General features: G+C 39.8%; 2 protein-coding genes across 2 annotated transcripts; both read left to right on the forward strand.

Moving 5' to 3' along the window:
• The first annotated feature begins 4,038 nt into the window (after positions 1-4,038).
• LOC104414609 (probable cinnamyl alcohol dehydrogenase 1) lies at positions 4,039-7,642 on the forward strand. Its single transcript, XM_010025762.3, has 5 exons — positions 4,039-4,272; positions 4,391-4,504; positions 4,596-4,823; positions 5,695-6,134; positions 7,105-7,642. The coding sequence occupies exons 1-5, from the start codon at positions 4,184-4,186 to the stop codon at positions 7,302-7,304; spliced, it is 1,071 nt and encodes a 356-aa protein (XP_010024064.2). The 5' UTR covers positions 4,039-4,183; the 3' UTR covers positions 7,305-7,642.
• Positions 7,643-23,574: 15,932 nt separating this feature from the next.
• Positions 23,575-27,239, forward strand: LOC104453144 (reticulon-like protein B11). The gene is made up of 6 exons (XM_010067666.3): positions 23,575-23,726; positions 24,131-24,311; positions 25,152-25,293; positions 25,395-25,464; positions 25,546-25,716; positions 26,574-27,239. The coding sequence occupies exons 1-5, from the start codon at positions 23,666-23,668 to the stop codon at positions 25,692-25,694; spliced, it is 603 nt and encodes a 200-aa protein (XP_010065968.2). The 5' UTR covers positions 23,575-23,665; the 3' UTR covers positions 25,695-25,716; positions 26,574-27,239.
• The last annotated feature ends 429 nt before the right edge of the window (positions 27,240-27,668 follow it).

Raw genomic sequence — 27,668 nt, forward strand, 5'->3', positions numbered from 1 at the left:
AATTGTTCAATCCTAGAACTCCTAACATCAATCATCCCAATGCCACTCCCAAGACCAGCTGTATTCATCCCCTCTACATCACTCACTTTTCACCTAATAACCCCAAACTCCATCCACAAGTGTTCATGAGTATGGGAGAATTATGAACCGTGACACTAGCTTGACAGAGAAAGATCACTTGCTCTTACCTTTCCACAAAAGACTATCTTTCCCATCTGAGGCTATTAGGAGTTTGATAGCCCAAATTCTACGGATTACATCTTTTGATAAGATTCCTAGGAAAAAGTGGAAACTTCCAATCCCATTATGCACATAATTATAAAAATTTTCACAAGGGAAGTAACCATGTTGTGGAGTGGCTCCAACCTTGGAATCCAATTGTCTTTCCAAAAACTTACCTATTCTCCATTTCCCAAGCTCCATACTGCTCTTTTCTCTAAAGTTGGCCATAGTACTTAGTATGCAAAACCTAATGTGTATAATGTCACACCCTGATCCTCCGAGCACGTGCCCATCCCTCTTTGGTTGATTAAATAGCGACGTCCCATGACACATCGCCAACCCATTCATTTTAATACGCATGTGGAAGCAATTAATAAATTATCCCCATACAACAATTCAATGGGATAGAAAAGTAGGACAACAAATCACCATCAAAACAAGCATTTTTAAACACTTTAGGTTTATACACACAACTAGGTTGTTTACAGAAGGATGGCTCAACAAAATGGGAACTATCCTATGACCCACTAGTTAGACAAATTCGCCGATTCTTCGATCTCCACTTTCCTAGACTCCGGTACTTCCAGTCCTCCATGACTGCCATTTAGGGACCTGAAAATGTTATGCAATAACTAGTGAGACAATGTCTCAGCAAGACCCCTAAGACCCGATTAGTAAGAAAATATGCCCTAAGGGCTACATAAACACAACCACGAGTCAGAGGAATTACCTTGGTCTCAATTCCATCATGCAAATCAATATCATTTACAGATGCCTCAAATCACATTAACCAATCATTGAATTACGTCATCACGTCAATTCAGAACTCAGATTGAATCATCGATCAATCAACCTAGTCAATTTCATGTCATCGGACCATCCCATGGTCAATTCAATTAATACTATATATAAAATCCAACTATATCGGGACTGCTCACTCTAAGCTAATAAATAAATAGTATAGCTTGCATTAAGCTGATAAGTTTAAGTATATTACTCTTGTTAAATTGACATATTAAGGCCTTCAGGCTGATATAATATATCGATATACTACTCTCGCTAAGCTGACATATTGTCGGTAGCTAATATAGTATAGCCTTAATGCTCACTCTAAGCTGATAAAGTGTAATGCTCGCACTAAGTTGACATATCAGAGCTCGTAGGTTGATATAGTACACCAGTATACTACTTTCGCTAAGTTAACATATCAGAGCTTGTAGGATGATATAGTATACTATCATGATTATTCAATCAATTCACAATTTGTTATTAACTCCGATAAAAATAGCTGTGTGTGGATACACGATCGGCCTTAATCAAAATATAATAATTTCACTTTTTGAACATCCCACCGGTTTCAATAGCCCATAACATATTTTTGGCGCTGTAAACCAACACCCAGTGATTTTCCAATTAATTACTGAAATTAATTTATGAATAAAATCATAAAATCACCATTAAATCAATTCAACACAATTTAGAGTTAAAATAAATAAACAGACTACACCACAATAGTTAGTATAAAATTTCGGTCATCAACTATCCCGGCTTAATTTCGAAAAATAAATAAATAAATAAATATTATGGAAATTATTAAATAAATGTAATAAATCCAATTTATGCCCATAATGCCTAATTAGAAGCCAAAATGGAACAGGAAAAATTTCAAGTTTCATTCAATAAATAATAATGCGTGTCTACTTGCTAAGTACACTAACTAACTACCTAACATACATTGGCAAATAATTAAATTAACTAATTTAATATAATCTATCAATCTAAACATTTTTAATTTAATCTAAACAACCCCTAAGCATCATTAACTGACTAATAAGGGATTAGTGAGCTAAACTCACTTAATTTGTGATCTGCTCGGTTCAAATCTACTGGGACACGACAGCAATCGATAAATCCCAAAGCGGTGGCAGCCGACAGGGGCTCGGAACGGGCCAAAATCGGCCCCGCAAGGCCCACGGCTTGACTGGAATTCTGCTCCTGCACTGCTGGCCACGCTGTTTCGGTTCCACGGAAGTGAAACAGTGGCTGATGGCGGGGCTGTTCCACAGGGGACGCGAGGTGGCAGCTGTAGGTAAAAATCAGGGCTGCTTCGGTGAGGAGAGGGGGACATCGATGGCCTGCTGCCGTCTTCCACAGAACCAAAAAAATAAATGAAGATGAAGCCGCTGATGAACCGGGCAGAGACACGGCAAAAAGGAAAAAGGAGGAGAGAGGAACGTGGTCCAGGGGTGTGCGAGAGAGAAGGGTCAATGGAGAAGGATGCCACAAGGTCAACAAAGAAAAAGAAAAGCAGAAGAAAAAAAAAGGCAGAAAAGAAATCAAGAGAAGGGATGAGGAAAAGGGGTGATGTCAGCCAAGGTGTGCGAGAGAGAGATGGGGAGAGAGAGAGAGACGTGTGGGAGAGGATGGACCTCAAATTCCAAGGAAAGAAAAAGCAAATGGAGACCGCATTGGCAGGGGACGTTGGCTAGGGGAAGAACGTGCGTGAGAGAGGGAGGGAAAGAGAGAGTGCATGTGGGACCAAAGGAGAGGAAGAAAATTAAAGAAAACCTCCTACATTAATCCAAATTTGGTCCCAACAACTTTATGTACAAATTCTTTTTGTTTCTTTAACATACTCTCGGACAATAACTCCACAAATTATCCAATTTGATGCCAAAAATGCCACTCACCAACCAAAGCTCCAAATTTCCTAATTTTGACTTCAATTTCATCATGAAATTTCCCAAATCGACATCAAATTTTAACAAGGAAAAATGTCCATAAAATTTCTACAAGTCCCCATTGTTAAATAGCTCGACTTAGAAGTCAAAATTTCCTTCAAATGAATCCATCGAATTTTCGTATTGTCCGAATCGATTTTCCAGAAAAATCTCGGAATCTCCGAAAAATCTTCGGAGGATAAGTCGACATTTCTAAAATGAATTTTGACATGACATAACTTTCAATTTCTAAAATCGAGTTTAATTTTGCGGTTAATTTCAATTTGACGTGATTTTAGCGTCACTTAACCTACCGGATAACTTTTAGGAATTTTTGGTACAATTGACCCGTGGTCGATTTTCTTTGAGCCACACGTACCTCTTTGACACATTGTCGACTCTCGGTTGTCGTAAAAATCTCAATGTTTCAAATATAGACACAATGCGCCAAAACGACAAAAAAATCAGTCTAGTGCCGATTGACAAGAATTTTGCAAATTAGTGGAATTACCCATGTTTAGCCACATATCTCAGTCAAATCGACTTATCTCTACTCTCTGATCAATTTTTATCTATGCCGTAATGACCCTTATAGACTAACACGGTCGAGCAGTTGAATCCTGGTCAAATTCTCAAGTCTATTGCGTTTAAAATCACTTAACGGCTTCACCGATATACTAGTTATCTCATAAGTGACCATCTCAAAAAAAGTACTATAGTTACGTCGACAAAAGGTCCAACTTATCCGTTCGAAATCAAAACCTGAATTTTTAGGATGTACATATAACATACAAACCTATTATTGATCTAAACAAATCACGTCGAGTGTGATCTAGTTTATGAAAAATACTACAAAGAAATGAAAAAAAAATGTTAAATTGAATGCAATTTATTATCAATGAGTTTGAAAATTAGTAATAGTATATCTATTGTCATGCAAGATATGAATATTTTAGATCCTTCTAGAAGCACGGATAACTTATGACTCGATATTTTCTTAAATCTTTGGACACTTGTCATGTTTTCATAGAGAAGCGACGAGAAGATCTTTCGCGGCTGTTTCACCTACCCCAACCTTTGTCCCTATGCATCTTGGCTGAGATGTCAACCTTAGGCTTCCGACACCTTTGACTCTCTCTCCTCCATCGTCCTCATCTCTCTCCTGTATATGTACTTTGGCCCATCAGTTCATTTCCCACCAATCAATCAGCTTCTCCTCAATCATCGCTCAGACTGGGCAAATGGGCAGTGTCGACGCGGAGAGGAAGACCACCGGCTGGGCTGCCAGAGACCCTTCTGGGACTCTCGCGCCTTACACTTACGATCTCAGGCAGGGTTTCGAGTTTCCGTTCAGCCCTTTCTTTGTTCTTTCAGGACTTGAAGCGATAGATGTGAGCTGAGACACTAACGGATCGGATCTGCGGTTGTTTGCCTGTGTTTGATTGCAGGAGCACGGGTCCTGAAGATGCTTACATCAGGGTGCTCTACTGTGGGATTTGCCACAGTGACATTCACCAGATCAAGAATGACCTTGGCATGTCTCGCTACCCCATGGTCCCTGGGTACATAAATCACATCTTTGTTGCTCTCTCTCTCTGATAAAACTACAGTCTACACATGTTATCCATCAATGTTTGGTTCATCTGTTTGCAGCCATGAGGTTGTAGGGGAGGTGCTGGAGGTGGGATCAGAGGTGACTGGTCTGAGAGTTGGGGACCGGGTCGGCGTCGGAGTCCTCGTGGGGTGTTGCCGAAACTGCACGCCGTGCAAATCCGACATCGAGCAATACTGCAGCAAGAAGATCTGGTCTTACAACGATGTTTACACTGACGGGAAGCCAACCCAAGGTGGCTTTGCCGGAGAGATGGTCGTTGCTCAAAAGTAAGTGCATCTGCTTCACCAGAAAAAGAAGGAATCAATTGCCTTTGTCTTTTTTTTTTTGGTCGGAAAACAATTGCCTTTGTCTCCCACTAGCAAAAAGTTGCCAAATGTGCCTGTAAAAATCGGAAAGAACTAGTAAAATATGTAAAAATCTAATTCCGGTAGTTTTCATAAACAAAAAGGCATCTTTTTGTTTTACCGTCCCAACTTGAATACAATCTAAACTCTGGGATATTATAAAAATATACATACAGGTTTATGCATGAACAATTTTATGTACAAAAATTTGAGGTGTTTTTTCAAATTTAAGAAATTTTAAATGTGCAAGCTGCAAGATCTTGAAAAAATAAAAATTAAAGAGGGTTTATCTCAGATATAATTAATTTAGGTTGCTCCTTTTTAGTATTATATGGTTATTATCCGACACATACTAGCCAGGGACATCATTGAATTTTTTTGGCCACGTCATTGAATCTGTTTTATTGTATAGAGGTTCTTAGTTTTTTACTTACATCTGATAGGGTCCGTAGCTGTAAAATATCACAGACTAAATTTACGAGTTATGCAGTAGACAGAATCAATGACAATACTGGTATTATACATGAATCCGTATACTAAGGGCGATGGATAGTGTACATATTATTTGATACTTAATTGTTTTGAAGCAGTTAGAAACTTCTGGTCTGCAGAGGATCACAATGGAGATAAACCATGAATACTGACATAAGGAATAGAGTCATTAGACCAATATAACTCTGAAGAACCAAATTTAGGACCCGTTGATGGAACAATTCAGCCTCAACCCTTGCGTTTTGTATCAATATATTAGTGGAGAGTCGAATGTGATCCACATTAGATTTTCTTAATTCAGATTCCTGGTTAAAATACCGGATGGGATATCATCGGAGCAGGCGGCGCCGCTTCTATGTGCGGGGGTCACGGTGTATAGTCCGCTGAACCACTTCGGGCTGAAGCAGAGCGGCCTGAGAGGAGGAATACTGGGGCTGGGCGGGGTCGGCCACATGGGGGTGAAGATTGCCAAGGCCATGGGACACCACATGACCGTGATAAGCTCGTCTGACCGGAAGAGAGAGGAGGCATTGGACCATCTTGGCGCTGATGCGTACTTGGTGAGCTCCGACGAGACTGGGATGAAGGAGGCTGCTGATTCACTCGATTATATCATTGACACAGTGCCTGTGTTTCACCCTCTTGAGCCTTACCTCTCTCTGTTGAAGCTTGATGGCAAGCTGATCTTGCTTGGTGTGATCAACACTCCTCTCCAGTTCCTCACCCCTGTGGTCATGGGTGGTATGATAAAACAACTCTCTCTCTCTCTCTCTCTCTCTCTCACCAACCCATTAAGTCAATGAAATTTCCAAAATTGGTTTCATTCACTACATCATTTGCAGAAGTCTGTAGAAAAAATTCTAAAATAAGTCAAATCTTATGTTTGTACCTACTTCTCAAAAGTAAAAAAGCAACTTTTTTTTTTTTAACTTTCTTGCTCAATTTTAAAATGCTCTTCAAATTTTAAGAAATTGTGAAAAAAAATATTTTGCAAATAAATGTGTTGACAATTATGTACTGTGAAGTTTCATGTAATTAGAATTTTAAAAATGAAACATACGTGCACCACAAAAATTTGTTAAAAAAGACACAATAATAAGTAAAAGCCATTCCAAGCAGACTCAGTATTCTTCTTTTATTTAATTTTGCATAAAGAAGTCAGGCTTTATTTTTGCTCTTTTGGAACGAGAGTGATAAGAGCTGGTTGACTTGAATTTTAATTTTCCTTAAGAGATAATAGGGAAATTTCTCATATTATAAATATTGAGTTGTGTGGTGACTATGGACGAGACATATAACGAGTATGACTTACATTTGTCAAGTTAAAATACACTAAACTCGACTCGTGAGGCTGACCTATGTCTATATCCCTAGGATTGAATGAATCCCTCTTGATCTGATGGACTATGGATTTTCATGAACGTGGATTTGAAGTTGATAGATGAATGCATAATTTAATATTTAAATAGTTTAACATTCCCCTTCAACATATATGTTGGATTCTGGCATAAATTTAAAGTGGTGGAATTGTATAATAGGAGAGATGAACAAAAGTCTAGAGAGATTTGAACTTGAGACTTGCTTTGATACAATGTCAAATTTTTCTTTTTTTTTGACAATTGTCATATATTCTAAACATTTACATTGATAAATAAACGTGTGGTTTAAGAGTTACACACTTTAAGTAACAATTTGAGTCTTCTGGTTACAGGTAGGAAGGCGATCACGGGGAGCTTCATAGGGAGCATAAAGGAGACCAAGGAGATGCTCGATTTCTGCGAGGAAAAGGGGATAACCTCCCAAATCGAAGTGATCAAGATGGACTACATCAACGCCGCGTTCGAGAGGCTCGAGAAGAACGACGTTAGGTACAGGTTCGTCGTGGATGTCGCTGGGAGCAAGCTTGACTGAGCATGATGAAAGGCGAAGCTAGAGCTTGATGAAGCTGGTGGAATGTGGATCATCCCCAGACCCACAAGCCACCAGACAGAAGCTGAAAGAAATATCTGGAAAAGACACCAACTCTTATCTTAAGTCTCAATCCGATGTATGACAAAAGTCCCGCTTAGGTTAGCTGTCTTTCGATGAAAGAAGACAGCGGAAGTGGACTTCTCTTTCATATGAATGAAGTGTTTTGGCAAGTTTTGCAAATGTGGGATCTCGAAGTCGTGGATGGGGTCTTGAAAACGATGAATACCAAACTTATGGCGTGTAAAATTCAACTCTTTTCACCAGTTTTCTTCGGATTTCGTTTGTTGGACTTTGGGCCGTGGACTATGATGATGGTCTGTTCTCTTCGTGGGAATGGGAGACTATATGACCTTACTTTGTCGATCTGTGTGAATGGGCATCATGTAAGCCTAGAACTTGTTTTTTTTTTTTTTTTTTGGGGGGAAATTTAGGATGGAAAAAATAAAAGAAAATTAATTAATCAGTTATAAATTTACTTTACATATATTAATTTTATCCTAAACTTTTTGTTTTTGTCATTCTACTCCTAAACCTTTATGCAAAATTCCAATATAATTCTTCTGGTTGATTTTCATTAAAAAGAGCTGACGTGGCAATTCAGTATTCAATAAGTCACGAGCTGAGATCCAAGCATAAATCCCCAATATTATCTTTGCAAATTATAAGATGAAAAAAAGAAGAAGAGAAAAAGATAAAATTTATTTATTTATTTATTTTTGGTCGAAAAGAAGGCAATATATTAGTTGAAATGAACATTACAACCTGCTTGAAAGGCATCAAAGGTTATAATGTCTAACAAGGGAGAAGGGAAAAAAAGCCCAAGAAGGCATCAAAAGACCATTGTTATGCGCCTTAGCAGCCCAATCTGCAGCAGCATTGGCATCTCTTCTGCAAAACCTAACGCACGACTGAGCGAGACGAGGGAGCAGGGCAGCAGCTTCGGCAAGCAGAGGACGAACCTCCCATGGCAACATTTGAGGATCATTCACCGCTTCAACCATCACAAGGTAGTTAAACTCGATGATAAGGGAATCAGAGGTCTTGTTGGCGTGGATCAAATGATGAAGGGCGAAACACGAGCTGAACCTCCACCTGCAAAGCCGAAGATGCAGGTACTGTCTTTGTGAATCCTTCGATGATATGGCCATTCTGATCACGACAAAGGTAGGCAACTGATCCGTGGTCACTTCTTGGCTTGAAAGCCCCATCAATATTTATCTTCAGAACGCCGGGATTAGGGGGCCACCATAAGCTATCCAGATCTGGATGATTGCGATTAGTAGGAATAGGAGAAATTGCAGCTGTGTGGGCCTGGCTACGTGCTTCAGCAACAACGTGACAAGGAGCAGGAGTCTGTTGGCAGAATATGGACCGATTGCGGGACTTTCAAATTTGCCACAGCAGTATGGCGATGAGCTCAAATCCAGGTAACGTATGTCTTGTAACAAATAGAGTAGCTAGCCAGTCTTCTATGCGAGTAATATCTGCTGGTAGTATAGGAACGCTGATCTGGGGGTGGGACCAGACCTGGGAGGTCCATGGGCATAATAAAAAGAGGTGCACTGAAGTTTTGAGTTGCTGGGTTGAGCAGAGGGTACAGATAGGATTGGGACAAAGTTTCCTGCGAAATAGGTTGTCCTTTATGGGAAGGGCGTTCTGGCATAGAGACCAAAGGAAAATTTTAACCTTAGGAGGGATTTGGAGTTTCCAAATTCTTTTCCAGTGGTATTGTGGTGGCTGATATGAGGAAGATGCCTTAGTTACAGATGTAGTGGAAGGAACATGCCTGAGAACAGAATACGCACTTTTCACAGTATAATCTCCTTGAGTTGTACACGGCCAAATGATCTTGTCTGACACATAATGAGGTCTAATAGGGATCTTAATGATTTCTACAATAGTCTCACCATCAAAGAAACGATTCAGTAAGTTCATATTCCATAGGTGAGTATTTGTGTCAATCAAATCAGCAACCTTTTGAGTTTCGTGTATAGCAGCTATTCCTCTAATTTTACCTTTAGGGAGCCATCGGTCCTCTCTAATCTTGATACTAGATCCATCGTCGACTGACCATTAAATCGAAGGTAAAATCGAATCCCGTCCAACAAGTATGCTTTGCCAACCCCAGGAAGAGCGAGTACCTTTTGGGGCTATTAGGAAGTCCCCTGAGTGAAAATACAGACCTTTGAAAAGTTTGGCCCATAAAGTAGTAGGCTGTTGCAGTAGTCGCCTAGCATGTTACCTAAATAGCATGTTACCTAAGGAGATCCTTTCCAGTCTTTACTACTTCCCAGCTTTTCCAATGGATGCCAGACTTTCTGCTATCATTTTGCCACAAAAAACGTGCTATCTTTTTTTCAATGGACTTGCAAAGCGAAACAGGGATTTTAAAGATAGACATAGCGTATTGAGGTATTGCCTGCACTACACTTTTAATAAGAATCTCCTTACCACCCTTAGAGATGATACTCTCTTTCCAACCATCTAGTTTGGCATTGACTTTCCCGAGTATCCAAGCAAACATGTCTCGTTTAGATCTTCCCCAGTCCGACGGGATACCAAGGTATTTTCCAATTTTAGCTAATACCGGGATTCGAAGTTCTTGTGCAAAGGGCAACCTTTGCTATAGAAAATACCCGACTTATTCTAGTTGATTGCCTGTTCTGTAGCGAGACAATACTGATTGAGAATATTGGCTAGTTCTTGGCATTTCGGTATTGACCCATCTAGGAAGAATATAGCGTCATCGGCAAAAAACAAATGAGTCAGAGTTGGGCACCATCTATTTAGTTGGATACCTTTAAGATTTCCCGTATGGAGAGCTTGATAGATGAGAGTAGTCAACATGTTCACCATTAGAATAAAAAGATAGGGTGATAAAGGATCTCCCTGTCGAATCCCTCATGTCGGTTGGAAGTATTGCAGCTGTTCGCCATTAAATTTGACACTTATGGAAACGGTAGTGATGCCTTTGCATAGTCCACTGAACCCAATTAGGATGGAAACCTAACATGGACAGGTAGTCGTTAAGAAAGTCCCACTCAACACGGTCATACACCTTTTTCATGTCCATCTTGACAACAGCCTGGAATTTTTTCTTTCTAGTTCTCGTCTTCAGCTGATGTAGAATCTCCTGCACGATTAAGATATTGTCTTGTATTTGACGGCCACTCACAAATGCAATTTGTTCCATAGAAATGATGTCAGGAAGGAAATGCTTTAGTCTGTTGGCGAGCACATTGGAAATTATTTTATAGGCATAATTACAAAGATTAATGGGTCGGTATTGATCTAGACATTTTGGATTAGGGGCTTTCGATATGAGTGTGATAATGATCTGTTGAGTTCGGGGGGCATCAAACCAGATTGAAAAAACTGATGCATCGAGGAAAAAACGTCTTCTTTTAAGATTTCCCAGTGATGTTGGTAAAACAGGCCATTAAAACCATCGGGACCGGGGGCTCGGGATTTCCCCAGCTGAAAAACAGCGAGACGAACTTCCTCTCGGGTAACAGTTGAAATAAGTTGCATGTTCATAGCATCTGTCACAACACACTCACATTTCTCGAGAATAGGCCCATAGTCATGATAACCTTATGATTTGTAGAGCTTAGAGAAGAATTCCAGCGTTATGTCTTTGAGTAGTTGATCATCTCGAACCCATCTTTGGTTCTCATTTAGTAGCATCCTAATTATGTTTCTGTTTCGCCTTTGAATAGTAGTGGCGTGAAAAAATTTAGTGTTTTTATCACCCCACTAGAGCCAATTAATTCTTGATCGCATCGCCCAGTACTGTTCCTTTTGCTGCCATGCATTGTGGAGTAACCCTTTCAGCTTACTGACTTGCTGTTTATCTAATGTAGTGCTGGTCTGATTGGTTAACACCTGAAGTTGTTGCTGTAAAGATATAATCTGCTCGTTTGCTTTAGAAAAAGTGGCTCTACTCCACTTCAGAAGAGCCCAACTAACCCGTTTTAATATTTTTTGCAAGTTATAGCCCTTAGCTCGAGCTGAAGACCAAGCTGTGTCGATGACATCTTGACAATCCTGATGCTGCAACCAATAAGCTTCGAAGTAGAAGGTCTTCCCTTTTCTGCGCATTCTGGCATCAGTAGAAAATACCAGAGGACTGTGATCCAAACCCATTGCTAGTAAAGCGCAGACTTCTGCCTCAGAGAAAGCAATCCTCCAATTCCAGTTGCAAAGAACTCGGTCCAATCTCTCTTTAACCAAATCATTCCCCTCACGGTTATTCATCCAGGTAAATGTGCATCCCTTGCTATCGATATCCATCAATGCACAATCATGTAATACCTCTCTAAAGGATTGCATTCGAAAAAAAATCAGGGGGGTGCTTACCTACTTTCTCCCAATGATAGGCAATTTCATTGAAGTCCCCGGCGCAAATCCAAGGTAAAGAGTTGATGGATGCAATTCGATGGAGTGCTGCCCAAAAGGGCTGACGTGAATGAGGAGTTGCTGGAGCATGTACACAGGTCAGTCTCATAGTTGTTCCTCTCCCTGGCTCTGTACATATAGAATCGATAAAGTCAGAAGTAGTAATTTCCACTTGTAGAGATATGTGAGAATGCCAAAACATGGCCAAACCTCCAGCTGTGCCTACTGGATTAACGATATGAGAATTAGTGAACTAAAGTTTACACTGAATTCTGGAAAGAAACAGTTCTTAGTTCTTAGTTTCCATCAAAAAAAGTACATCCGGCCTCTCTTTGACCACTAGGGCCTTTAGGGCTTGAACCATTAGGAAAGAGCCTAGTCCCTAACAGTTCCAGCATATGAGCTTCATTTTGCTACCGGTGGCTTTTTAGGGCAAGCCACCTCAACCCAATTCCTGACTTCTTCAGCCGTTAAGACAAGAGTATCCAGTAAATGAATGTCATCAGTATAGTCCAATTCGTGAGATCTTGAGTCATATGGATTATATCGCTTGAGTCTCTTCGATGTCCCTATCTTAGTAGCAATATGAGAAGGTTTTATCTTCTTGGCATTCCCAAGTCGTTGAGTCGTTTCTTGTTGGACGTTGTGCATAGCAGGGACCGGGACTAGAGCACCTTCGGTGGAAGCTGTCAAGGGAGGAGGAAGAGCAATAGAATCATATTTCGGCTTTACATCATTCCCTATTTCTACAAGAGGTAAGTATTGGTGCCTTGGCTCACTTTTGTCCATTGGTATAATTGAGATACTTGACTCATTTTCATGATAGACTGTTTGGATACCTTTCTGTTTTGATGAGACTGGGATCTTATCAGTAGTAATTACATTCCTACTTTTAGCGACTACCTGATAATCTACCTCTGAGGTGACTTCTTCAGGAGGAGGTAGAGTGGGTACTTTAGATGTTAGGAAGGGAGGAGTTTATGGGATAACGTCATCGATTTCATCAGAGGGAGGGCTGCCTTCATAGAAAGTCTTCATGTACGGACTATTCTGATTAACTTCAGCTCGCAACCAGTGACCGAAGGCCATCTTCTCCTTACCTTCCATCTTGGCTTCAGTAAAAGGTATGGTTGGACAGTACATGGCATAATGTCCCATTAATCCACATGAATAACAAAAATGGGGAAGCCATTCGTATCGGAAGTCTAGCCATAGTGCTTTGCCTGCAATACGAATCAGTTGCCCTGTTTTTAAAGGATCACTTAGGTTAAGTTCTACCCTAACACGACCCACTTTTGAAGTTATTCCGTCTTTGGTATCAAACTTAACTTCCAGCATTCTTCCAATGCTTCTTCTTTCTGTAACATCGAGTTGTGCACCATTCTAGGGGAAGGCCAAATAGTTGAACCCAGAATACACATTTGGAAAAATCATAATAGTGGAGAAAAGTATTCGGCTTCCAGGGTTGAAAAATCACCAAATTATTAGAGAATCGCCAAGGTCCTCCCTCTTCTACTCTCCGTTTATCACTCTCTAACTTGAATTTAGCCACATAGATATCCATTTCCTATTGAGTGATTTGCACATGATCTGTATGCCAAGCACGCTGTATTGTATTCTGGAATGCTGGTAGATTAATAGGGGAGTTTGAGAAAACCTTACTGACTAATATCCTTCGACATTCTTGGATTTTTTCCAGGGGTGGCGACTCATCCCAAGTATCGATTTCCTGCTCTGACCATAATCGACCCAATCGGTTATAGAGGGCAGCAAGGCATGCTTTCTCTTCCTGTGCGGGATAGTCCATCATGATAGTCTCAATTCAGAAAATAGAGGAGGTAAGGACTGTAGTCGGCATGCAAAGAGTAGTAGATTATTGGCTATGTGATTGATAGAGAATTAACGAAACTGATAGATACATTGGGGTAATTCAATGAATAGGTAACGATCATAATTGTGTAGCTAAGAAGGTTAGAAGCAAGTGGAATTGATGGCTGAGATAATTGACAGGAGCAAAAGCAACACCATCATCATGCAAAAGCTACACCATCGTCATGCAATACAGCAGAGAATTTGGTTGGACTAAGAGAATTCTATAGAAGATATTACGGGGAAGGTCAAGTCGGTAAACGAAAATTCACCGCAGAAACTGGGATGGAAGCTTGTTAGTGAAGAAAATGCACCGAGGCACCAACGAAGCAAAAAAACGGAACTACGATTGCAAAGGAAAGGGGTAGACGACAACTACAAGGTTGCACAGGAAAGAGATGGGATTAGAAGTGAAAATTAGGGTTCAGAAACAGATGTGATGAAAACTACTATTGTTGGTAGAGGGAGGCTCTGCATGTCGAGAGAGAGTACATTTCCAATATTTATTTTTGGAGTTCTAATTTTCTGCATTTCCATTTCCATTCGATCCCAATTTCAAAGTTGCTAAATGTCAATCTTTTGATTTAAATAAAATGCCCCTTATCTTTGTCCCACCATTCTCTTTTCCCAAAGTCGTATTTGGATGTGTTTATACTTGTAAACGCAGGAGAATCTCGTTGTACTCTAGTATGGATTTCTTAAGACGCAATTTGTCACTATTTGTTTTAATATGAGTGATCATGTTGGATTGGCCAAATTGGGAATTGCCTTCAGAGCCTAGAGACACTCAGAGATGCCAGGATGGAATCGTTTCTAACATACCCAAGCTGCCTTTCTTGAAGGATCCTACCAGATTTGAGAAGAAGAGGAATTTAGAAAGCCATGGAGAGATTTTCACAAAGCACACACTTTACTTGGGGACTCGCCCAAAACATTACACCCTCCTTGCCTTATAGAGGCAATAAGAGGTCACAAGGACACACATAGGGACCTAGCTCATGGGTCCGGAAACAAACAAGGGCACCGAAGGGAATTATTCGAACACTATGAGAATCAGATCTGAGTGAATACTTTCCCTAGCCTAGTGCTACAGTAAAAGTGAACAGTGACTTGCTACAGTGGAAATGTACGGACTCAACGGTCTCGTCCATCTCGAGCATTGTAGCTGCGGACTGAATCATCCGAGTTTTCTTCTAGGAGATGTGCCTCGTATTTTTGTTCAAGGGCTTCAAGGTCTTCTGGTGAGAGAATTTGATTCAGCCGTCGTGATGAGGATGCTTGTTCATGAGCCCAATGTGATGCTTCTTCTTCAGCCCGGTTTGTATCTTTATCTTCTTTGAAGGTCAATAATTCTTGGGCGAGGCCGGTTGGACGGTTCGCATAAAAAGATGTGTCCATGCTTTGGAATTGTTCGTAGGGATCTGGGACAGAGGTCCTCCAAAGCGTGCATAGGGGTCTTGGGTGGATTGGACAATGTCATCTTCGCTTGTCATTTCAGGCTCTTGGGACGATGAGGCTTGTCTGTAGTGTCCGAGTGCTTCCTTAGCTTCTAGTGCTAGGTTATAATGATCCCACGTGAGTGGGTGCATTATTCCAAATATCTTCGGGAATGGTCTTGTTTTCTGGCATAGGATTCTCGGAGTTCTCGATATTCACGTTCACGACTTCGAACGAGATCTAGGATAAGATTTGTAAATCCGGGATTCTCATTTGTTCGAGTTAGGTTTATAAGATGTAGTTCCTATTTCCGGTGGTGCATCAAGAATACTACCATTATTTCTGCAAAAATTCCAAGGACGTCGAAAAATAGGATGGTATGGACTTCGGGATGCGCGTCATGGATCTCGAGTTCTTTTTCCAAGTCTTGTTTCCAACATGTTGGGTGATAGAACCAATTTAGAAATTCTAAAAGATTTCTATCACATTCATTTTCAATGTTTCTTCCGAGCAAGAATATCCTTGTGAGATTAGCAATGAATCTTCTGGTTGGGATTTCAAAGGCTATTAGATACTTATTGGTTAAGTACCATAATAACGTTTTGAGTATTCAGGAAAATCATCTTCTTTCCGGATAAGAGGATGAATGAATGGATAATTCATGTTTAACCCAAAAGGATAAAGAATCGAACCTCCATTGAACTGAATAGGTTTGTGTGGCTTTGCCACATGAGGTTCTCAAATTTTCAGCAAAAGGTCGTTACGGATTTCTTGGATAATCTCTCGGGGGTATTTCCAGCTTTGTAAATCTCGATGTTCTCAATTTTATATTTTACTCTATGGTTGAGCATATGGAAAGCAGGTCTTTTGATATACATGTTGATCTCGGCTGGTGCTTTTGGCCTTGATAAGAAATCAGCAAGTACATTCTTCTTTCCAGGAATATGCTTAGTTTCAAATGAGTACTTTGAAAACCATTCAGCCCATCGAGCGGTTGGGAATTTGGAATCTTTTCTGTTTAAACTTGGTCATCTAAGGAAAGATGCCATGTCTAATTCTACCGAAAGTGGTGGCCGATGAGATGGAACTCAAATTTTTGATTCCATTTTTGCTAAGATTTCTTTGAAAGTGGAATGGTAATGCATTTCAGCTTGGGAAAACTTTCCACTTTTATGAGCACAGAGGAGTCTCTTACCATCGATTTCTTCAAAGAGAATAGCTGCCCAGTATTCGTCACTGGCGTCAGTTTGAAGAATTCTCTTGCCTGTTGATGGTATTTGTAATGGTGGGAGATTGCATAATCTCCTTAAGTTCCACTCTTTGCTTTGGTGCGAGTTTTCCCCAAGGTGGGGAATTCTTCTTGACATGGATTGCAAAGGAATCGAAGCTTTGCAATATTTGGGACAAAGACCCCGAGATAATTGATTATCCCGAGAAATTGCTGAACTTGCTTTGTTGTGAAATTGTCTGAGGAAACTTCAATAATTCTTGAGCTATATGCGGCCACGGGGTAGTATGTACCTTTGTTAAGGTGCATACCAAGAAATTCAATTTCTGTCTGGGCAATATTCATCTTCCTTTGGGAAAGCATAATACCATGTTTTTATGATTTACGCAAACCGCTCTAGAAGTTGACGGTGTATTTGCTCATCGGGACGCAGAGCAGATATCATCAATGTATCTTCCGCACTCGATAGAATCGGTTGGAAGATGTGACACATGGCCTTTTGGAAAAGGGATGGTGCTACCTTTAAGCCAAACGGAAAAACTCTCCATTGGAAGTGCTGGTTCGGGATACAGAATCCTGTTTTGGATCTGTCTTCAGGATGGATGCCCAATTGCCAAAATCCGGCTTTGAGGTCGAATTTGGAATAGATGTGGGCCTTGGTTAGACCACTGAAGAGAGAGTCTCTAGATGGTAAAGGGAATTTATCATCTTGAAGAAAAAGATTGAGAGGTTGATAGTTAATTACCAATCTCATTTTTCCTCTGTTTTGCTCGGCACGCTTATTGACATAAAAGGCTTCACAAGCCCACTGAGAGTCAGAAACTTCAATAAGTCCTTGTTGTAAAAGTTCCGAGCATTCCTTTTGAGCTAGAACTAAATGTTCTGGCTTCATTCCCATGTGGCTTGCCTTAGTTGGGTTTATGTCTTTATTTTTCTTAAAGGGAAACCGAACAAAGAACTCTGGGTTTTTCCATAGAGGATGAGAGCACTTTTGAGCAAATTCTGCATGGGATTCCGAACAAGATTCCAATAACTTCTGCATAATCGGATCTAGTAGACTCATTTGAATGGAAAAGAGTCTCTGGATATTGACAAACTCAGAGAATTGATCTTTATACCTAAGACATTTTCCCGGAATGATACGAAGCTGGGAGATTTGAGTCATGATGTCCCATCCAATTATCGGGTCTTTATTGGGAAGGTTAGATCCGAAAATTTTTGCGCAGTTATGGAGCATCCTTTGGAAGAACGGGACGATTACGGGAGTGGTTCTAACATTTGTAGAGAAAGTATCTCCTGACGCAGAGTTGAAGTATCGGGTGTAGGGAGTCCAGAATTCCTCAGGGAGAATTTTGGTGTCTAGAATTGAACAACTTGCTCCTATGTCAATGAGAGCAATGACAGTGATTGGTTTGGCAAACTTTGAGGTGAGGATTTTAACGGGAAGTGTGGACAATGAGTTTGACTTGAAAATATGTCGAGTTTGGTTGGGGGATAATGGTGATATGTGGAAAATATCCTCGGTCTACGAGTCGACCGATCTCACCGGAAGTTTGGTAGGAGGGAATGGCACAAAGAGTTTGTTCGGATGGTTCTTCATCAACGGAGAACAAGGATTCAATATCATCATTTTCAAGAGAAATACCTATTTCGCTTTCAATATGATGGATGAGATGATTTCGACATTTTCTCGCTTGAGGACAACTTTTGGCGAAATGTCCTTTCGATTGCAAATGTAGCAACGATTTGATTTTTGTGGCTTGTGCGATCCTTTCTTTTGCGTAGGTATCGCCATTTCTTCTTTTTCCTGAAATGCTTGGAGCTTTGTTTGGATTTCTTTATCCAAAACTTCTTGTAGTGCTTCTTCTTGCGGGAGTACTTGCCACATGTTCCATCACAGTCTTTTTTGGAGCATTTAATTTTCAACTCTTGTCGGGAGCAGGCTGATTCTAGGCGTTTGTCATATGTGATGTATGTTTGCACCATCCTGCGCTTTAAGCATAATTCTTCTAGGCATAGATGGATTTCTTACTGTATTTCTCCCAAGGGAATATCTTGTACCTGCCTTTGTTTTCCAAAGAATGATCTTTCAACCATCTGGGATAATTCTTTCGGAATGGAAGTAAGGAAAACATGCTTCAGATTTGGTTCTGCTCCTACTTGATAAAAGGTTTGGAGCATTAACTTAAAATGCTTATCAAGGTGTTTCTTCTGGAGGGAGCAGCATCGTCTTTCGAAGAACTCTCTTTTTTTTATCTCTATGAGATCACCGGGTTTTCCCACAAAGACATGATATAAGAGAGTGATCGCATGGCTGAAAGTGGGTGACATTAGAAAATGGATACGATCTTGTTAAAAAAGGGATTGCCACCGGTGCTTGGGCTTCCGTGAATCTTGTAACAAAGTTGTACAATACATCATTCATATCATGGTTGGTGATAGACTGGGTATTCATCCAGTGTGAAATTCTTCAAGCCTTATCGGCCATTTTTGATAAGGAATATCATCAATGGTGAAGAATTGTTTTGATGCAGTGGACACCTGATGAGTAGGCTTGCTTGTCTGGCCTATTTCAGGGTCAGAATAATCTGATTCCATATCATCGTTTAAGGAGTCAGCCATGAATATTGATGAAGTAACTGGTGCAATAGGGAGGGTATCGACTGTAGGAATTGAGAAGGATGAAGAAGAAGAGAGGGATACTGAAGATTCTGTTTCAATATCATGAGAAGTTTGCTTTATTGAAAGCAAAGTCTGTTTTTCCGGAGGATCAGGTTGTTGGATAACGAGTCGGGTTCTTGAGTGCCTAAATCCTTTAGAAAAATTTCTAATGGATTTGATAGCATCATCCGTTCGGCCTTTCTCTTATAATAATGGAACTTGACCCCGTAGGTGGTGTTTTTCTTTCCCCTTTTCTTTCGTAGGGTTTTGAGGCGATTTCGCAAATCTGCCATATCCGGTTCTCTTCTGTAAGGATCTGTTGGGATAGTGGCAAAAATGGATGTTTTCGGTGGTGGAGGTAAATACCCAGTTTTAACAGGGTGTGCTAAAGGATCAAACGGTCCGAACCTTCCTTCTTCAAGAAGTTGTATTTGGTTTGTGAGTTTTTCTATTTCGGCTTTGGATTTTCAAGATAATGGTACCAAGATGTTGTCTCGACTCCAAGGCATGAAGCCTTTCTCGGAATTCGGAGAGTATCTTTTGGTACTTTCATCATACCTTCGGAGATCTTGTTGCACATTTCCAATTTTGGAGTCAATTGTCTTGAAGGCATTATTTTGTGCTAACGAGAGTCTCGATTGCCGAGTTTAGAACACCAAAGCAGCAGAGGTTTTTTTCTGTCTTCCATGTTCGTCCACATCAGTGGGAGTAGAAACTTTAGGAACATGTCGGTATCTTCCCTGAGGATCAATAAACTCTTCTGCAGCCGGGAACGAGAGTTTAGAACCTTCCTTAACCAGGGGAGGAAAGTCAACATCCTGGAACATAGCGATAGAAGAAGTAGGTGGTACTTCTTCTGGAACTTCGAATGGGTAGGAATGCTTCTTAGCCCACTTAAGGATTGGCCTATAGAATGGAGAGAGGGTTTGCTTTTTGTGAGGAGGAGATGGTGGTGGTTTTTGGTGGATCTAGTGAGGTTTGGGATGTAGTACTAGATTCGGTGATGGCGGTGGTGCATAAGAAACCAGGAATTGGTATTTGTTGCTTTCACCAAGAGTATCGATGGATGAATCTCCATCTAAGTACCTTTGGCACATCTTGTCCTTTGGCCTTTTCCGTCGAGGTGGAGATTTTTCAAACGAATTTACCTCGTCAGGAGAATTTATACAGGAGGAACATGGGCAGAAAGGATCCCAAAAACAATGACCATAATTGTCTTTATAGTAATGAATAGGATGTCCATCACCATCAAAGTGTCGAACATGTTTTTTGGATCGCTCGGAAATGGATGGAGGAACACATGGTTCAATCATGAGTAGGGTTTGGAAAATAGAAGGACTTTCGTCCTTTTCTTTGCCAAATTTGATGGAAACAGTTCCATCTTTTTCCTTACGAACTCGAGTCCGTAGATTGGAAAGGCTTGTTGTGCCGATGTAGCTTCTCATAGTTGGTAATCCAGTCTCCGGAAGAAGCTTGGCTAACTTCTCCTTTGGAATCTGTCTGGGAACCTTAAAAATAGTAACAATTCTACTCTTTTTTTTAATTGTTATTGCTAAATGATCGGTTTCATACAATTGAATCGGACTAGTCGGTTCGGTCTGGTTCCCGATCCCAAAAATTGAGAATCGATCCAGCTCCCGATTCCTAGATGGAATCGAACCAAATTGAGAACTAATCACCCTATATTTTTAACATTTATTTGTCAAAGAAAATTTTTTTTTTTTTTGAAGAGATTACTATTTTGGGAAAAGATACTAAAAACCCCAAATTTTACCAAAAGTGACAAATTTATCCCCTTTTTTTTTTGTGACATGAATAGCCCCAAACTTTACATTCCATAACACATTTACCCCCACAAAGGGCATTTTTTTTCTTATTTTGTTTTTCCTTTTCTTTTTTTTTTTTTTTTTTCTTCTTCTTCTTCCCTTCTTCCCTCCGTTGGCCATGGCGGAGGGAAGCTGGAGGGCGAGGGCTACCCCGTCGGCACGTTGGGCGAGGGTCACCCTTGCTTAGGCTAGCTAGGGCCACCCTCGTTGGCATCGGTGCAAGGGCGTCCCTCGCTCGGTCAAGCAAGACCCGCCCGAGCCGCCCTAGGCGGGCGAGGGCACCTCGCCCAATGTCGACGAGGGCAGCCTTATCTTGACTTCCCGGCTTCCTCTTACGCCGGCGGAGGGAAGAGGGAAGAAAAAGGAAAAATGAAAAAATAAAAAATAAAAGACCAAAATGCCCTATAGTTAAAGGGTAAATGTGTCATATGAATAAAAATTCAGGGTTTATTATGTCATTAAAAAGTTTTGGGTAAATGTGTCACGGTTGACAAAGTTTTGAGTTTTTCATATCACAAAAAAAAGTTTAGAGTAAATTTGTCATTTTAGGTAAAGTTTAGGATTTTTTATGGTCTTTTCCCTACTATTTTTGAGCATATATTATCCCTTTTTTTCACTTTGATTACTTTATCATTCCAAGCTTTATTGACACTTGTAACATTCCAAGTCCTATATCAATTGGGAGAGTCTCTGATTCATAAATTAACAAACACATTCAAATGATTACCCTTTGTGTGATTATTCTAAATACTCTCTTTTCTTTTGGCTTGGCCACGTGAAACACGTGTTATTACAAATAGTTCAAAGCGGGGTCCTCTGTAGTACTCCTAGGATAGACTGATAGGGGAGAGAATGTTCGAACATGATGCCGCTCTTGGGGGATATCGGTTCACTAACAAGATCGTTCATTCTTTAACTAACGAGGTGTGAAAATTAATCTCTGTGTGATTTATTCTTCGGCTTTAATTTGCTGGATATGGGAGTGTCCTTGATGATGTTATTTTCCTTTATGGGAGTGGGAGATTATTACTTGGCTGCTTCTTCAATGTTGCGAAAACAAGTAATCAAACATAATAATAAACAGAACAAGATAATAAAATTAGATATTGAATTTATGTGATCAGTCAGCATGATCTTCTATCGAGAGAGGAGCACTAGGTTTCATTATAAATCAAACAATGCCAACTTTCTCTTTACCTTGATTATAGTGGTACATATTGCTGAATTGCCTCCATAGAGTAGGTATTAAGATTCGATGTATAATCATAAGGAAATAGAGAATAAAAGCTAACAAAAATCGAGACACAAGATTTTTATTTTGGTTCACCCTTAAACTAGGGTTATATATATTAAATACTTTCAATATAATTAGTGCATCACATCTCCATTAAAAGAAAAAGATTATATATACCTAGTATTTATTTATATGCTCAAATTCAAACTATCAATAAAATATATGCTCAAATTATAAATGCTCTCTGACGACTTGGGGGCGTTGGCCCCGCCACTCTTGCTAAGGTGGGCCTTGGACCTTCATATCTTCCTATTAACGGAGAGTATAAATCACGCCTCGATAGTAAGCATGCTTGGCTGAACTACATAAATCCTCTGTGTTAAGTTTACCTTAGCATTTATTTCTCGCTTTTATTGTTTGATTTTGTCTGCGCCTCTACCATTTTGCATAACAAGGGACGAGCGTCATTGCTATCATGAATGCTTGGATACAAACGTTACTCATTGTGGAGGTAATTTTCTTAGGGTTTTAAATGTTATTTTATCCCAGCCTAAACCATTTTTGCAATACTAAACAGTTTTCGTGAACTATTGAAATGAAAATGCAAGACCAATTGATTTTATTTCACATGAATTTTGTCGAAGGTTTCTGTCAGGCAAAACCTTGTGGCAACGAGGTCAAATCAAGTAATGCAGTATATGTGATTCATTATCGCCTATTATCTTTTGGTCAAACACTTCTCAATTTATTCTTTTTTCCATTATTTCCGCTGGATAAGAAAAGGAAAGAATAAATTGAGGATGGGCAGCCTATGATAAAGAATGGGGTATCCTATAATGAGTCTAATTTTTCTTTTCTAATTTTTTCTGATTTTATTGTGTCTTAAGATTAATTATGCCCTTCCACTCAAGAAGTATGTCTTATGATATTTACATACAGTAGATTATATATCTAGCTAAATAATTCATTAATTTACTTACCCAGATAATGCAGTATATAAAAATTATTTCGACAATTAAAATCATTAATCGAACCCGTGTGCCAGCACATGATAAAAACTTCGATTTTTGAACATTTAATGAGGCTTTATTAATATAAGGAAATGAGAAATGCATAAAGGCACAACATATTGTATAAAATAGCACATCGTCTTTTGCAAGAAAAGGGTTTAATTCGATCAGCCGAAAATGAAATGGATTTACCGTTGGTCCAATAAGATCTAAAATGTGCAATTATATCTTATTTTGTATCTAAAAACAAAAGATGGTTTTTGAAAGCTGATGATATGCAATGAATCTTATTTAAATATTTTTCTATTTTTATAAAAGAGTAAAGATAAGTCCCAAAAATATTTAATTTTTCGCTCATGTAATGTAAACATCTCGCACACACTATTATTATTTTTATTATTTTTGGCATGCCCATATGGAATTTATGCACGTGATTTTTGCTTAAAGTGGTTTGGGCCAGGCCCAGTTAAGTCCAAAACCTGGGAGTGGCCCAACTTCCTCGTCTGGGTAACGTGCTGCTGCCGACGTTCCATCATTTTCTCTCCCTTCCTTTTTCCCGGGAAACTTTTTCCTCGAGAAAATCACTGTCGATCCGCGAGGGCGCGAGGGCGCGAGAGCGAGAGCCTGCAAAAATCGCCATGGGAGACTCTCATCAACCTCCTCGTCTTTCTGTCCATCGAGCCCTTGGTGGTGGCTTCGGTACACTCTCTCTCTCTCTCTATACCCTTTTATGCACGAAGGCAAGCATGTTCTTCTTTCATGGGATCCCCCCATGTCGGTCCGACTCTTCAACGCAAAGCCCTGTTGCAACGGAATTCCAAGTGGGTTCCTCTCTGATCGTTCTTCCATGGATGATCACACTTCGTTTCGTTCGTGGGCTGTCTTCTGTTGGCTCTGGTTCTGGTTCTGTACCTTCCTTTTCCGCAGTTTGCGTGAAATGCAATCTTGCATACGCATTTCACGTCTAGTTATGAAGTGAGTCTGGTTTCAGGGGAGTTAATAGAGATTATTCAGCTCCTTCGGCTTTAGTAGTATAGATTGCAGTTCTGTGATTTATGCGCATTTTTGGATGGTTATAATTCGTTCCATTCGAATTGGGTCAGTTGCTGATTTGCTTCTGTGGAAGAATTGGACCGGAGGGGCTACGTTGCTGGCCGGCGCCACCGCGCTTTGGTTCGTCTTTGAGAGAGCCGGTTACAATGTCCTCTCGTTTGCGGCCAATGTGCTGTTGCTTCTCTTTGCAATCCTCTTCCTGTGGGCTAAATCTGCGTCTCTTCTTAATCGGTACTCCTTAGTCCTTTCTCTGATTGAGTGTCTTTTCTTTAAAATCCAATGTGAGTGATTTTGGAAAATGTAAGCAGTGCTGGTTTTTTTTGCAAATTTTTTTGTCACCTTTAATTTAATTGTGCAAGCAGCAAGTAAAACAAAATACTGTTTAGGTATGCAGCTGATTATTTCACTAATCAAGAGTTCGTTTGAGAAGCATCTACCATGATTTTGGGCCGCCTGTCACGTGTTCGGAGATGAATACTAGAAAATGTTAGAAGAATGAACGAACCTTCTTAAAACTTGAAGCTAGAAGCTTATTGAGGTTTGCTTTTTGCTGCTAGAGATTGGAATATGTACTAAACAACTTCTTAAATGACAAAAATGCAAACTTAGACGTTGCTTACCTAATTTACATATTTTAAATTCTAACGGGAGAGAGAGAATTAATTTTGTGTTCATGAAGTGCAAATTGATTTTGGCTTTGATTAGTTGGTCTTACAGATGGGCGAGAACAAAAGGAAAATAGGTGAGGTCAGATAGTTTTTTTAAGCCTATTGAGGATGGGGAGCAGACATGGGAGAAAGGATTTCATGCTTGATTTTGCATACACTTTTATAAAATTTAAGCATAACAAACTTATTGTCCTGTATCTTACCAAAAAAAAAAAAAACTTATTGTCCTGTAAAAATCTTTGAGAGTTGGTAAAGTTTCATTTGCAATTCGTCTTATTTCTTATTAGTTAAGACAAGCTCAACAGACTTCGATCTTAAAATGCTTTCCTTCCTGACCTTGCATTGGTGGAAGATTTCAGACTAAGTTATTGTTCTCCTTTTCTAATTGAGTTAAATTGTTCAGACCACTGCCTCCCCTTCCTGACTTGAAGGTTTCTGAAGAATCCGTTGTTGAAATTGCTGATGTGATGCAAGAGTGGGTGAACTACACGTTGTCTATTGCATGTGACATAACAGTTGGTCGAAACTTGAAACTCTTCCTTCAGGTTAGGTGTATTATTTTGCAAGTTTCTCTGGTGGAAAGTTATATGTAAATGCCATATATTTAAAAGTCATTGTGCTGATTTGGGTTTTCCCTTTTGGATAGGTAAGTCTTGGCTTATGGTTGATCTCTTACATCGGCAGTCTCTTCAACTTCATTACTTTAGTTTATATTGGTAAGTTACCATGCTTCCCTGTGATTTTTTCTCATCGCAATTATTCAGGTATATATCAGGCATCTGGGTCTTTCTTTGCAGGGGTCATTCTTTCTCTGACAGTTCCCCTTTTGTATGACAAATACCAAGAAATTATTGATGAAAAATGGTGTAGAGCTCATAAAGCTATTCAAGTACTGTTAATGCGGATTGATAACAGTGTCTTGAAGAAGATTCCCCTGGCTTCTTAACAAGAAAAAGAAGACTCAATAGGCAAGTGGTCTCTGTCCTTCATTAACTGCTTGAGATTCAGAGTGGCATTTTTGAGGATGCATTATGTGTTAATTTTCAGTTTTTTCTTTAGCCGAGAGTTCTTCCAAATCCAGTCAGAAATATTGGTTGTTTTTTTTATCAACGTCAATCTCTTTCACTACTTAATAATTCTGTGGGAGAATGGAAGTTTAGTGGAATTGTCATTTATCTGCTTTTCTGAAGTTTTTAGGAATGAAAGAATGATTGGATTAGTATCATACACCAAACAATAGATGAGAGACTTCTGCAGGAATATGTTGCTTTGTCAAGAGCATCATGATATCTGTGAGAATTAGAGAAAACATAGGGTGTTACATTTTTTCCGCATCTTTATCAGCTACATCCTTACTTTTGAAGAGCAATTTGGCTTGCAATTCCTCTTTGGAGGTTTTTCATTCAGAATAGTTTTTGGCTTTGAGCAGCAATCCATCTGTTCAATGTTAATAATTGAAGTTTTCGCTTTTGCTCCATGCCTCATCTATCCCTGGACTTTGCAAATTATATTTAGTGCATTTGCTCCTAAAGTTCCTCTCACACATTCTAGAAGGCTGAATGGGGAGATCTAGACGTTATTACCATGTTATCCTGGGATGGAAAGAAAGAGTCAGATGCACTTCTTATTTCTCAGTTGGATGATCTTAGTTTCTTGGACTTGCAAAGTTGGTGATCAATCAAATTGTCATGTTTTTTCTAGTAGTTGATAAATGGAAAGTTTATAATCCTGTCATTGTTTTTTCCTGTTCAGAATCTGCAATTGTTGCAGGCTCATATTTCTTGCCCAACTTTGAACTGTGTGTGAAGATCTACTTCTGCTGCAGGTTGACCAATTTACAAATGGGATTGGAGGGTTGTAAAGGGGGCATGTTGACATAGGAAGAATTGGCTTTTCATTGATATAAGATGAAGCTGGCCAGTAGAGCAGTGGGTAAATATTTGACCAGAACTTCGTAGCATGGTATGCCAGAGCTGGAATGACAACATTAGGTTTTGTAGATCTTCTAATTCTAGGTTTTTCAACCTGCATTGTTCCACTTCCTCATTGTGAAAAGCCATGGTCTCGTTTCCTGCTTTGCTGATTTTCCCTCGCCTCACTAGTTGTTTTAACACCTTTCTCTTCTCTGGGGTAAGAAAAGTCATAGGGAATGACTTTGCCTTTTCTTAAATCGAAATTGGAAATGGAGCTTTTCTGGCCATATTCACTCTTTGTTTGTGGTTGATCTTACTGATATTGCAGTTGCTATAGTGCTAGGCCTTTTCTAGATCTGTAGAAGTCTGTGGTTCCTACATATGAAATTTTGGACAAATTTTTAGCTCTCTCTCTCAACACACCCAACGCCTGTGTTGACCTGCGAGATCAATTTAGTATCAAATTGGCGAACAATTGCATGGGTTAGATTAGAATCTTGTGAAATCGGAGACAGGAAAGTCGCTCTCAACTTCTACATCGCGAAATACTTGAGGGACTTTCAATGCAGTTGACTTCACTTCGATGCACCAACAGAACTCTTTAAGCAAACTTAAGTGCAGTGGCTTAAATCTGTATGCTTATAATTTTATTTGCTTCAGTAGTCGGTGGATGATTCTGCTGGTTGTGTTACGACGGTCTCATGGTTCCTGCTGAATTGTTCTTGCGATGACTCGTTGATGATGAGAAATTTTGCCAATGATGGACACGGACATGTAGTTGCAATGACTTGTTGATGGAAGACTTGTAAATATACGGTCATGACGATTTAAGAAAGGTGGATGCGATGCATGTGGAGATTGACTGCGGCTGTTCTCAATATTTGCCGCAAGTTATGATCAAACATATGGGAAAACTTATTCATGAGGGCAGATGAATTGACAATTAGCGATGATTTAGGAGAGCTTGCTGATGATGCATGTGGAGATTGACTGCTGTTAAATGGCTT

Source organism: Eucalyptus grandis, chromosome 7 (genome assembly GCF_016545825.1).
Source record: "Eucalyptus grandis isolate ANBG69807.140 chromosome 7, ASM1654582v1, whole genome shotgun sequence".
In the NCBI taxonomy this organism is placed as follows: Eukaryota; Viridiplantae; Streptophyta; class Magnoliopsida; order Myrtales; family Myrtaceae; genus Eucalyptus; species Eucalyptus grandis.

Excerpts from the sequence above, each read along its gene's own strand:
- LOC104414609 (XM_010025762.3), top strand. The coding sequence starts at position 4,184 with ATGGGCAGTGTCGACGCGGAGAGGAAGACCACCGGCTGGGCTGCCAGA. Across the intron at positions 4,273-4,390 it reads CCTTACACTTACGATCTCAG|GAGCACGGGTCCTGAAGATG; the intron begins GCAGGGTTTCGA and ends GTTTGATTGCAG. Across the intron at positions 4,505-4,595 it reads CGCTACCCCATGGTCCCTGG|CCATGAGGTTGTAGGGGAGG; the intron begins GTACATAAATCA and ends ATCTGTTTGCAG.
- LOC104453144 (XM_010067666.3), top strand. The coding sequence starts at position 23,666 with ATGGGAGACTCTCATCAACCTCCTCGTCTTTCTGTCCATCGAGCCCTT. Across the intron at positions 23,727-24,130 it reads AGCCCTTGGTGGTGGCTTCG|TTGCTGATTTGCTTCTGTGG; the intron begins GTACACTCTCTC and ends GAATTGGGTCAG. Across the intron at positions 24,312-25,151 it reads TCTGCGTCTCTTCTTAATCG|ACCACTGCCTCCCCTTCCTG; the intron begins GTACTCCTTAGT and ends TAAATTGTTCAG.